Source organism: Cucurbita pepo, chromosome LG08, assembly GCF_002806865.2.
Source record: "Cucurbita pepo subsp. pepo cultivar mu-cu-16 chromosome LG08, ASM280686v2, whole genome shotgun sequence".
Classification (NCBI taxonomy): domain Eukaryota; kingdom Viridiplantae; phylum Streptophyta; class Magnoliopsida; order Cucurbitales; family Cucurbitaceae; genus Cucurbita; species Cucurbita pepo.
The window spans coordinates 2,420,431-2,432,981 of record NC_036645.1 but is presented as its reverse complement, the minus strand read 5'-3'; the positions used below and the strand labels follow the sequence as shown (position 1 = coordinate 2,432,981).

Here is a 12,551-nt window from a genome sequence, read left to right as displayed (position 1 = left end):
TCTTATAAGGCTGTGAAAACTTCTCTTCTAGTGTACCCATTTAAAAACTGGGAATCTATCAGTAATACACGTAATGGGCTAAAGCAGACGGTACCTACCAGTAATGGGCTTTGGCAATTACATACATATTGCATGTGAGTGCATTTTTTCGACCCATTATTTATAAACACTCGTCTTATGTTTAACATCTTTTCAAATAGCAACAAAGGTCCATGCACGGTCGACGACATCTACTAAAAAAGTCATGAATAATGGTATAATAATATTTTCCCGTTTCAAACAATAACATAATAATATTTTTCGTTCAAACTATGTTAGAATGTCGTTAAACCTTGTTTCAACCACGATTTTGTATGATTTTAAATTGACTAAGAATCAGCAGATGAGTTGTGGTAAAGGGTAAAATGTCACTCGAACCCAAAGCTAGCTGGTTCTCCCCGAAATGCGTTGAGGCACAGCAGTGATTGGACATCTAAGGGTAAAGCACTGGTTCGATGCAGGCCACGAGAGCGGTACCAAATCGAGGCAAACTCTGAATACTAGATATGATCTCAAAATAACAAGAGTCAAGGTCGGTATTGAGACAATGGAGGATAAGCTTCATCGTCGAGAGGGAAACAGTCCAAATCACCGGCTAAGGCCCCTAAATGACTACTCAGTAATAAAGGAGGTAGGGGTGCAGAGACAGCCCCGAGGTTTAATAGAAATATTACAATATTTCATTACATAATTTTTATTTTCTTATATTTATTTATATATATATATATATATATATATATATAATATAATGGGTAATCGAATTTCAAAATGAACCGCGGGAGCGTTTATTTTAGGATTTGTTAATTATTTATATATATTTTTCCATACGGTCCCAAACCAACCAACGTTCGTAATGATTCCTTACAGTTGCTAACTACATTTAAAGGTCGATGTGAATTTTGGGGAGCCTCCCGTTTCTCCTCCAATACTTCGAACCCCAAATTTTCCGTCTCGCTCTATATACGCGCGTACTCGAACAAAAAAATTCGAAATAGCAATTATCGGTAAGGAGTTTTTCAGCCTCATTCGATCTGGTTTGATCTTCTCCATTGATCTGAAGCTATTTCTCTCCGTGTCTGTATTGTTTTTGTTTTTTGTTTTTTAACGATTTTTTGGTGGCATTGTATTAATATTATTGGAATCTTGATCCGTGTTGTTGTTGAGTCAGGGTTCTGTCGAAAATGGTGCAACAGACGTTGATCTACAGTTTTGTGGCTCGAGGAACGGTGATCATCGCCGAGTATACAGGTTTCAGCGGAAATTTCACTAGCATCGCCTCTCAATGCCTCCAGAAGCTCCCTGCTTCGAACAATAAGTTCACCTACAATTGCGATGGCCACACCTTCAATTATCTCGTCGAGAATGGATTCAGTACGTTTCGTTTTATCGAATTTATGTTGCATTTTTTTTCTGATCCTGATCTCGTCATGATTCATTCGTTATTTTTGTTGAGCTTTCCCATGCGAGATCCATTTTTGGTTTTACAATGTCGTATGTCATTGTTACAGATCCGTCGATTTTTATCTTACGAAGGTTTGTTCATTAGTGCGTTGGTTTATTATAGCTCATGATATCTCTTGAATCGCATTAGGTTTCGACATTTTGCTTCTCTTGGATTGGTGGACGTTTTCGTTGAGTTCAACGAGAATTGAAGTTTGTTTATAAACATTAATAGGCGGCAATAAATCTACCAAACGATTTGAGGTTTTTTATAAAAAGAATTGAATTCGTGTTTTTGGTTACCTTGAGAGAGAAAGGAGCACGAGATCAATGTGGAAGCAGTAATATCATGCAACATGCGACCGGAGGCACACTGCATTGTTTAGAATCCAGGTTGATCTAACCTGAAAAGAAAAATACCGAATCGGAAATGGAGGTATCAGCTACCAACACGAAGAGCCTGGCATTGCTTTATTCGTTGAATTTTCTGAATTCCTTCCATTTTCCTTTTCTGAATTTGCTTGAATATTTAGCTATGGTTGAGGGTAGTAGCCTGGTAGCTATTTATTTCGTGGATGCATAATCTCCTTTGCAGCCAATCTTCAAGTTCTTTCGTGATTCAATTTTCATCCAACTTTCTGTTCCATTTTTCTTGGCACATCATCATTTGTTTTTCTTAATTGTGTTCTTAACATGTCATATTGTAAAAGTTTGTGTGAGAATGTGATTTAACTAACCCAGTTCAAACATGAATCTGCAGCTTACTGTGTGGTTGCTATCGAAGCTGCTGGTAGACAAATTCCTATTGCTTTTCTTGAGCGAGTCAAGGAAGATTTCAACAAGAGATATGGTGGAGGAAAAGCTTCAACTGCCGCTGCCAAGAGTCTGAACAAAGAATTTGGGTACTATTTCCAATGCCCTGTTATTAAATATATATCTAGTGAAAAAATAGTTTGATAGGAATCACGAACTTCCACAATGGTAGGATAGTATCCACTTTAAACATAAGCTCTTATGACTTTGCGTTGGGCTTTTCCAAAAGGCCCCGTACCAATGGAGATATATTCCTTACTTATAAACCCACGATCATTTCCTAGATTAGCGAACGTGGGACTCGCTCCCAACAATCCTCAACAATTCTCCCTTCGAACAAATTACATCATAGAACCTCCCCTGAAGTCTATGTAGCCCTCGAACATAGTTAACATAGACAATAAGACACATAAGATAATGCAACAAACAAAAGAAAGAANAGTCTATGTAGCCCTCGAACATAGTTAACATAGACAATAAGATACATAAGATAATGCAACAAACAAAAGAAAGAAAAAAAAATTAAAATTAAAAAATCTAGAGTCTTGCATTCTTAATAGTACCAGGAATTGAAGTTGCATTTTTCCCACGGCTTTCAGACAGCATTGGTAACTGATCTGTTCTTGTTTGTTGTTACAACCTTCAAAACTCATTTATAAACTAATTTCCATAGGTCGAAATTGAAGGATCATATGCAATATTGTGTGGATCATCCTGAAGAGATCAGCAAGCTTGCTAAAGTCAAGGCTCAGGTTTCTGAAGTCAAGGGTGTTATGATGGAAAACATTGAGAAGGTAAACAGGAGCAATAATGTTTTTACCAACATAGTTTCAATCCTGCCAATCAAAACTTTCTCTTAATTTCTTACTTCTGGATGATATTTTGTGGAACTAATTTGTTTTTTTTTCTTTAATGATTTACTTCTGGATGATATTTTAATCTTGAAAGAACTATTTTTCTATCTGTTTGGCAGGTTCTTGACCGTGGTGAGAAAATTGAGCTGTTAGTGGATAAAACTGAGAATCTCCGCTCACAGGTTGGTTTAAAAAAATTTCCTTTTTGAAGTTTATAATTTAAAATTCATACCGCTTGACCATATTATTATTAATTAGTCTCCATCTCTCACGGGCAGTGGCATTCCAGTAAATACCGTTGCCATGTTTAGGGACAACCTCAGAGTTCATGTCCATTGCATTTGTTCATCTGTCATCTTCAAATGCATTGTTTTGAGTATCCATTAAGAAAAGTAACTGATTTGGGAGTAATATTATGTTAAAATCACTTTTATTGCATTTAAAATCATTCCAAAATATGCTTTTAATAATTCAAAAGGTATGAACGTTTCTTGTCTGATCTCTGATCGTGAGTTCCATAGAAATTATCTTTTTAATATTGTAAAATACAATCCCAACGTAAGTCGCAATCAACTCGATGCACTTTATTGGATTCTTAACAAGTTGGAAATATTCCAGATCAATAGAAGCTATTTGATTCTATATCGATTTGTCGATAATATATATCTAAGGTATACTTGGTCGTTTAAAAGTGTTTTTGAAATAATTTTAAATATCGCTGTCGGAATACTTGTTTTTCCATACCTGGATGAAATGTTTGCTCGACATGCATCATAAGTTGATGAATTCAATGGTTGTTTCGATTCAGGCACAGGATTTCAGGACACAAGGAACTAAGATGAAAAGAAAGATGTGGTACCAAAATATGAAGATGAAATTGATCGTGTTCGGAATTGTGTTGGCCTTAATTCTCATAATTATATTGTCCATCTGCCACGGTTTCAACTGTTGAGTTCCCATGTGCGTCGATGCATAATTGGACGATGTCGGTGGTTAGAGGTTAGATTCACGCACCCAACTTTGCAGATCTTTGAATTTGGCGTCTTCAATTCCTTCTTCTACGTTGGTTAGTTGTAACCCCCAATTCCCTTCCCTCTTCTGCTACAATATAATAATAATCATACCCTTTTAAGATGCGGGGAGGAGGCTCTGTAATTTGGACTGCTGTATATCTATATACACATATATATATATATCTATATATATCTATATATGCAATATGCCTTCAATCTTTCAGGTAGATCTCTATGTGGTCCATTGTTGTGGGTCCCTCTGAAATGTAATAGAGACACAAACTTGAAACTTCTTTCAAGTGTTCTTTCCTTGCTAAGCTTTTATATATAATTGTCATTAAGTTTTTTTTTAGCTTTGGGATTCAAATTTCCTCTATATTATATATAACTAATATCGTTTAATTCATAATACTAATTTTCAAAGTATAAAATATCGACTATATATATATATATACATGCGACATCTTTTTCCACTGACGTTNATAATACTAATTTTCAAAGTATAAAATATCGACTATATATATATATATATATACATGCGACATCTTTTTCCACTGACGTTCGGAAAAACCACTCTTTTTTTTTTGTTCCTTTCCCGGCTCTCTTGGAACGTTCATTCTTTATAATCAAACTCCTAGAAGTCGAACGCTCGCAAGTTGGGAGAATTGGTTCACATTCATTCTCAGCTAACCAACAGAGTGACTAATACATATATATAATATATACACATACATATATACGTATATACATATAGATACATATATACATACATGTATACATATATATATATATATATANTATAGATACATATATACGTATATACATATAGATACATATATACATATAGATACATATATACATATACATACATATATACATATATACATATACATACATATATACATATACATACATANTTGTCAAAAAAAAACAAAAAACAAAACTTACGTAATGGAAACGACAGGTTCCTGATGTCGGCGATAATGGCCGACAGTCCAAGCCCTAGATCGATAGCCCGACATAAGTAATCCAAACGGGAAAAGGCCTCATCCCAGGTTCGATACGGCCTCAAGCTGATTTTCTTCATATTTTCATTACTTTATTTTTCACTTCTATTGGCATCATTTAGGGGGAAGGGAAAAAAAAAAAAACTCTTGACTTCGAGGGATCGAACTCGTGACGACTTTGGATTCAATCCCGGCGACTTCTTCCTTTCTTTGCTTTGTTTTTTTCCTGCATCTTCTTTTTCTTCTCTTCAGCATTAACCCAGGTGTAGTCGCGGGGGATGGCGAACGGGTCTTCGAGAGTTTCTATCCTACTGCTAGTAACATTGGATGATGAACTCGGGTGTTGATACGGGGCTTTTATCCACTGAAACCAAGACGAACTTGAGGAATGTGTTGCTGATGGGCTCTCCCTGCTTGCTGCAGACGTAGGGCTTGACGGGGGCGTCGCAAACTCGTCAACTGGTTGTAGTTCTTCAAACTTTGTGAAGGTAACAATCACTCTGATGGTTGGAACCACAGGGATGGCAACCTGTGTAAAAAGTACAGCATCAATAACCAACTTAACTGAAAAATACCATACTATACTACTTCCAAGTTAACTAAAAAGTCGACACACTTGTCTCGACTGTCTCGAACCCANTCATACTATACTACTTCCAAGTAACTAAAAAGTCGACACACTTGTCTCGACTGTCTCGAACCCAACGTCACTTCTAAATAGAACAAAATCTTCACCATGTTGAAAACCAACAATCATAAATGGAAGAATATGATCATAGAGTAATCCGACTCGACCAGGCTGACAAAGGCCAGTTTCATGCCTGGAGTTTGCTTAACTTGGGGGCACAATTGACCAACCATGATATTCAAAGTAATATTAGCTAGCTAGCCACGAATCATCGGTTACCGGTCATCCAATCAAAGCAAGAATATGGCAAGAGCTTGTATAGATAACCATTGGAAACAAGCTCAATCAAATGTTTAGAAAACATATCACAGATTCACAGAGCTAAAGAAATGAAAATGAAGATACATGCAGGCCCTATAGCTCGAGTGCATTATGCACAAAAGTTACTTATAATTGGCTTATCCTCCTATCCGTAATAATAAAGCTGATTTCTTCACATGCTTGGAGAATGAAACTCACAAGCTTCCATAAATTTCGAGTTTTGTTGTGCGAGAATCCCACATTTGTTGGGGAGGAGAACGAAACACCCTTTATAAGAGTGTGGAAACCTTTCCCCAGCAGACGCGTTTTAAAGCCTTGAGGGGAAGCCCAAAAAGGAAAGCCCAAAGAGGACAATATCTGCTAGCGGTGGACTTGGGCCGTTACAAATGGCATTAGAGCCAGACACCGGACTATATGCTAGCAAAGAGGTTGTTCCCTGAAGGGGGTAGATACGAGGCGGTGTGTCAGTAAGGACGTTGGGCCCCGAAGGGGGGTGAATTTGGAGGGGGTCCCACATCGATTGGAGAAAGGAACAAGTGCCAATGAGGATGTTAGGCCCAAAGGGGGTGGATTGTGAGAATCCAACATTGGTTGGAGAGGAGAACGAAACACCCTTTGTAAGGGTGTGGAAACCTTTCCCTAGCAGACGCGTTTTAAAGCCTCGAGGGGAAGCCCAAAAGGGAAAGCCTAAAAAGGACAATATCCGCTAGCAGTGGGCTTGGGCCGTTACATGTTGAGTCAAGTAATTCNATCCACTAGCAGTGGGCTTGGGCCGTTACATGTTGAGTCAAGTAATTCTCATGACATCCATTTCATGCATGAAATGATATTCATTTCCAAGAATCAGGAGGGAAAAAAAAAGTTTGAACTCATTGGGTATTTCCATATATATGTATGTATGTACAGATATAGATACGATGATGTTAAGAGTAGAGATCATTTAGTATGACTTTCTTCAGATCAATCTATTGCTAGCAAACTTCGCAGCACATGTAACGATGAACCACACTTAAAACGAGAAAGTCGACTATTACCCCACACTTAAAACGATGAACCCCTCGGTGTCGAAATCCTACAAGAAGGAAAAACAGCATTCTCTTGCCATATCACCTAAACTAAGGAGTAATGGTGCTGTTATCTTCTAGTTAAGCTTCTTTAAATATAAATTTCAGCTTAAAACAATTATCATACCTTAACCGGAAAGGTTCCCATTGGGAGTTTTGTGGTTAGCAGTTCTCTCAATCGGCGAACTGCCTTGACCTTGTTAGCTAAAATATCCAGCAACGGCAGCAGTTCCTCAGTTTGTAGGGGAAAGCTTGGAGAAAGCCAAAGAACAGGTCTCAACCCCTTCTTATACTCATTTTCATGACTCCCATCCTTGTGCCGATTTTTGCTCGTGGACGTTGAAGAGGTAGTTCTGATTTCCCTTCCTCTTCGGTGTTCGGCAACTATCTCTACAGAATGTCTTCCGGGTCTACTGCTATGATTTTCAGGATAGTCCCCTAGAAGATCACCTGCTTTATCATCCAGAGAAAGGGAGCTTCTTGGAGGAGCAATCTTCTTCGGCGCTTCGCCTTTTCTATCTCGTTTCCTCCATCCCCCAAACCATCCTTTCTTTTCCTGACGTATATCTCCATTTCCGCTTCCATTTGCTTCCTCAATAGGAACTTCCCTTTGCTCAAAACAACTATGGCGATGCCCGATAACCCCGTCACCGTTCTCAGAAGCTAATTCGGATGAATCTAGTTTAAGTGCATTCTCGAGTTGCTTTCGCTCGTCCTCGGTTAAAATGTCATCAAACTCCTCGCCCTCGGTTTCATTTTCATTACAAGATGAGAACAACTCTTCATCTGTCATAGCCCCAGGGACCCTCCTGGATTTGATACTTACAACCACATTGTGCATATCATATACTTTAGCTTTCCAGGCACCCACCATTTCGGATTTCTCCTGGCGCCTCCAAGTCAACTGAGGCAAAAGAACGGCCTGAGTGACGTCGATTCCAGGTCTAAATATATTAGTCTGAGACATTGCTGTCACTTCTTGTCTAATTTCCTCTTCTGTTGCCTGAGTACCAGCACCATCCAAAGCATTCATTACCTCCTTCTCCTTGTGTGATACTATACAGAGTGAACCAGAAGGCATTTTTCCGTCCTCTGTCCCGTCGCCAAGAAAAAGAACACTCTGGTCAGCACGTTGAATTCGAAATCCATCAAAACCAGCCAATGTCATATCTGCCCTCAAGTTAGCACCTCTTTTCCAGATCTTGTAAGTATCTGAAGGAGCAATCCTGGAAATGAAAGGGATCACTGAACTCTCGAAGTGGAAAGTGATTTCCATGTAGAAATCCCTCATTCTTCGCATCGTCTCAATCAAGCGAGGCAATCTCCGACACCATTTTGCCCAAGCCAATGGCTGGTAATGCCGAACTATTATCATAGCAATCCCTTCTTGTCTACTGCAAATAGCTTCCTGAAGTGCACTCCAACCATGCTCATTTTGCAAGCTCCAATCTGCCCCAGCAATCATAAGCATTTCGGTAGCAGTCTCGTCCCCAAGCTTTACAGCCAAATGCAGTGGAGTGTTCCGATTCGGGACATCTCGGCGATCAATCATGGCAGAAATGGCATCAGCCTTGTTTTCCTCGGCTAACGAAGCAGCCTCCGTGCGAATCTCAGATGGATTACAAAGCCTAGGAAGGCCTGCAAGGATTCTCTTGAGACTGGTATAATCCCTAGTGGCCACAGCCTTGTGTACAGGGCTATGCGCATACTTGGAAACATCAATACCAGCCATGGCTCAACAGCATTCCAAATCAAGAGTCATTCAACTCAAAAACTCAAACAAAGTTCAAAAATCAAACTCAATAAGCACAGAGCGAGGACATTATGATTAGCCAACAAAAATGGAAGAATCTCTTGAATCCTTCCCGGAGTTCCAGCAGACTCAATTACTGGACTACACCCCGCCGTCACAAGAACACAAGCAACAGCCCAATAGAGAACGTCGACACCAATATCAAACAAAGAAGAAAGGTTTCTCAAGTGGACCAATGAGAATATCCTTCAATTCAAGATATCTCACCTTCTCCTCCTCCTGTTTGCTTCTTCCATGACCCCAAATAGAGACCAAGATTGGGGGAAAAAGAGCCTAAACCCACCCTTTTTCTCTCTCTCTCTTCAAGTAGAAAAAGAACAAAAAGATCCTTGTGATCCAATCCAGATCAGACAAACCCAAAAACATGCATGTGGGTGCGTGAAGAACAGATTACAAATCGAGAGGAAAAAGAAATACAATCAATACCAGTATAATCTGTAAAGAAATGAATAAGAACATGAAAAGGAATCAAGAAAGGAATACAACAAAAAGGCAGGAAAACCCCACCATCCAAGCAAAGGGCAAAAACCAAACAACAAATGATTATTGTATCAAAAAGAGTAACAAAAGCAAAAGGCGATCGCTCGCACGAGCGTTTGGTAGGCAAACAAACAGAGATTGAAACAGCGATCTACAAGAAAGAGATCGAAGGGATTTGATTTTGGAAGGGTTTTGCCAAAGAGATGGAGCGTTTCAAAATTGAAATCGAATCAAATTGCATATAGCATTTATGAAAGCGAAAGAAAATGAAGTAATTGAGGATTTTAACTCGAAATGGTTTTACCTCCGCGAATTGAAAGCCTTTATCGGATAAGAACAAAGAGGAGTCTAATAGGAAGTCAGAAGAAGACANCGCGTTTCAAAATTGAAATCGAATCAAATTGCATATAGCATATATGAAAGCCAAAGAAATTGAAGTAATTGAGGATTTTAACTCGAAATGGTTTTACCTCCGCGAATTGAAAGCCTTTATCGGATAAGAACAAAGAGGAGTCTAATAGGAAGTCAGAAGAAGACAGATTATCCATAATGGAAAGTCGCCATGTGAGAGCCACAAAAGGAGGAGCTTGCGCTTCCACTTTCTTTCTCCTTTCCTCCATTAATTTTCCATTAATTTGATAAAAACTAAAAATTTAATCAAATTAATTAATTTTTTATTCATTAAATATTAATAATAATTTTTATAGTAATTTTAAAATTATAACATAAATTTAATAACCACTAATATTTTTTAAAATTTTTTTTTAAAATAGAGATTAAATGAGATACACTAAACTAAAATAAAATAAATTTTAAATTATACGAACTAAAATANTAAAGTCGCCATGTGAGAGCACAAAAGGAGGAGCTTGCGCTTCCACTTTCTTCCTCCTTTCCTCAATTAATTTTCCATTAATTTGATAAAAACTAAAAATTTAATTAAATTAATTAATTTTTTATTCATTAAATACTAATAATAATTTTTATAGTAATTTTAAAATTTATAACATAAATTTAATAACCACTAATATTTTTTAAATTTTTTAATTTTTTTTTAAAATAGAGATTAAATGAGATACACTGAACTAAAATAAAATAAATTTTAAATTATACGAACTAAAATAAAATTTATTTATTTTAATAACTAATGTCGTATATTAATAAAATCATTTTTTTGATTGAAATTAAAGAATTTCAATATAAATTATAAAAAATATAGAGTATATTTATATTTAAATTCAATTTTACGAAATTAAAAGTTTTGAGATAGATTTTAATAATTCATATTAGTAAAAAAAATTATTAAAAAGTAAATATTTTACTTATAATAATTTTAATTTCATCCATTAAATTTTAAAGTTACCTACTGTAATTTTTTTTATTACAAAAAAAAACTTTATAAATATATATAGACTAAAGGAAATGAAGACAAATGAACATTTTTAAAAATATAAATTAAAATACCAATGTCTCAAAATTATTCGTGTATATTTATTTAATTACTATTCAATTAGAATTATGTTGACAACCCTATTATCCTCTTAATTATAATTAAAATAGCAAAAAAAAAATAAATTAAAATATTATTTGAAAATTTTGTATTAATTTATTGGCTACTTATGTATTATTAAATACAATTATCATAATTACTAAAATTTAAATAATGTTACGCTTTTAAATGGAATTAATTTGATGAATAATGACATTAATTATTGGGTATTTTATTAAAAAAATTATTTTTTAGGTGAGTTCATTTATGGTTAAAAAATTTTCAATTTAGTCAAATTTTACGTAATGTTTGGAATTTAATTAAGAATAATATCATCAATTATGGGATATTTTTAGAGACAACTTCCCATCAAGTTTTCGTATTTACTCTGTAATGTGTTTGGAAAAAAGTTGAACCATGCTTCTACTGTCGTGGGTGTACGAGACCCACTCCTATAAATGATTGACTCACTTCAACCTTTATCATTTTGCATGTAGATTGGGTTGGGTTAGGTTCGAAAAAATAAAATTTTCGAGTTATTGAATTAAATCAGATGGTTGGATTTTATTTATTTAGTACTCTTCAAAAAAAAAATCATACTCATTCACATCACATTAGTAACATCAAAATAAGAGTAAGGTTGGATTAGACTATAACATTCGGCTCGTATAAAAAAAAAAATGTGAACCCACGGATCAAAATTTTATTAATTTAATAAAAAAAATCAGTCAACCCAAACAGCTTGGGCCCAAAATGATGATGGGCCATCAGTTTAGGCCCAAATGTAGGCCCAAATAGACATTGGTCCCTGTCTTTTAGCCGTTTTAAATATAATTGAAAATAAATATATATAAGTATTATGGTTGTAAAAACTTATTTGATTATAAATTTAATAAAAATTTAGGAATTGTAGTGTGTCGATATGTATTAGAACTTATGTTCGTATTTTAAATTGAACCTATGTAATAAAAATAATATATTTCTTCTTAAAAAATATTAAGTCAAATTATTATTTAGACTGATTTTTGTGAATAAAATAATTAAAATAATTAAAATTTTAATGGGTTTAAATAAAAAGTAAATATTTTACTTATAATAATTTTAATTTCATCTATTAAATTTTAAAGTTACCTGACTGTAATTTTTTTTATTAAAAAAAAACTTTATAAATATATATAGACTAAAGGAAATGAAGATAAATGAACATTTTTAAAAATATAAGTTAAAATATCAATGTCTCGATTTTTTAAATTATTCGTGTATATTTATTTAATTACTATTCCATTAGAATTATGTTAACAACCCTATTATCCTCTTAATTATAATTAAAATAGAAAAAAAAATAGTTTAAAATATTATTTGAAAATTTTGTATTAATTTATTGGCTACTTACCTATTATTAAATACAATTATCATAATTACTAAAATTTAAATAATGTTACGCTTTTAAATGAAATTAATTTGATGAATAATGACATTAATTATTGGGTATTTTATTAAAAAAAATTATTTTTTAGGTGAGTTCATTTATGGTTCAAAAACTTTCAGTCAAATTTAACCTAATGTTTGGAATTTAATTAAGAATAATAT

At 34.9% G+C, this 12,551-nt stretch overlaps 2 protein-coding genes across 3 annotated transcripts; one reads left to right on the top strand and one right to left on the bottom strand.

Moving 5' to 3' along the window:
* Positions 1-883: 883 nt before the first annotated feature.
* LOC111800639 (putative vesicle-associated membrane protein 726) lies at positions 884-4,485 on the top strand. The gene is made up of 6 exons (XM_023684425.1): positions 884-1,043; positions 1,208-1,410; positions 2,240-2,381; positions 2,966-3,086; positions 3,266-3,328; positions 3,955-4,485. The coding sequence occupies exons 2-6, from the start codon at positions 1,221-1,223 to the stop codon at positions 4,096-4,098; spliced, it is 660 nt and encodes a 219-aa protein (XP_023540193.1). The 5' UTR covers positions 884-1,043; positions 1,208-1,220; the 3' UTR covers positions 4,099-4,485.
* An 831-nt stretch (positions 4,486-5,316) lies between these two features.
* On the bottom strand, positions 5,317-9,839 carry LOC111800510. 2 transcript variants are annotated; one of them, XM_023684237.1, is made up of 3 exons: positions 9,777-9,839; positions 7,307-8,876; positions 5,317-5,695 (listed from the first exon to the last, which is right to left on the bottom strand). In XM_023684237.1, exons 2-3 carry the CDS (start codon positions 8,729-8,731, stop codon positions 5,351-5,353), a joined length of 1,770 nt encoding a protein of 589 aa, XP_023540005.1. In that variant the 5' UTR covers positions 8,732-8,876; positions 9,777-9,839; the 3' UTR covers positions 5,317-5,350. The 2 variants fall into 2 exon arrangements, with proteins under 2 accessions (XP_023540005.1, XP_023540004.1); XM_023684236.1 differs by lacking the exon at positions 9,777-9,839 and having other exon boundaries at positions 7,307-9,765.
* Between the last annotated feature and the right edge of the window lie 2,712 nt (positions 9,840-12,551).

Bases quoted from the DNA above. Each gene is read 5' to 3' on its own strand.
- LOC111800510 (XM_023684236.1), bottom strand. From the start codon at position 8,911: ATGGCTGGTATTGATGTTTCCAAGTATGCGCATAGCCCTGTACACAAG. The intron at 5,696-7,306 runs GTATGATAATTG...CTTTTTACACAG, and splicing joins TGGGAACCTTTCCGGTTAAG to GTTGCCATCCCTGTGGTTCC.
- LOC111800639 (XM_023684425.1), top strand. From the start codon at position 1,221: ATGGTGCAACAGACGTTGATCTACAGTTTTGTGGCTCGAGGAACGGTG. The intron at 2,382-2,965 runs GTACTATTTCCA...TAATTTCCATAG, and splicing joins AGTCTGAACAAAGAATTTGG to GTCGAAATTGAAGGATCATA. The intron at 3,329-3,954 runs GTTGGTTTAAAA...GTTTCGATTCAG, and splicing joins CTGAGAATCTCCGCTCACAG to GCACAGGATTTCAGGACACA.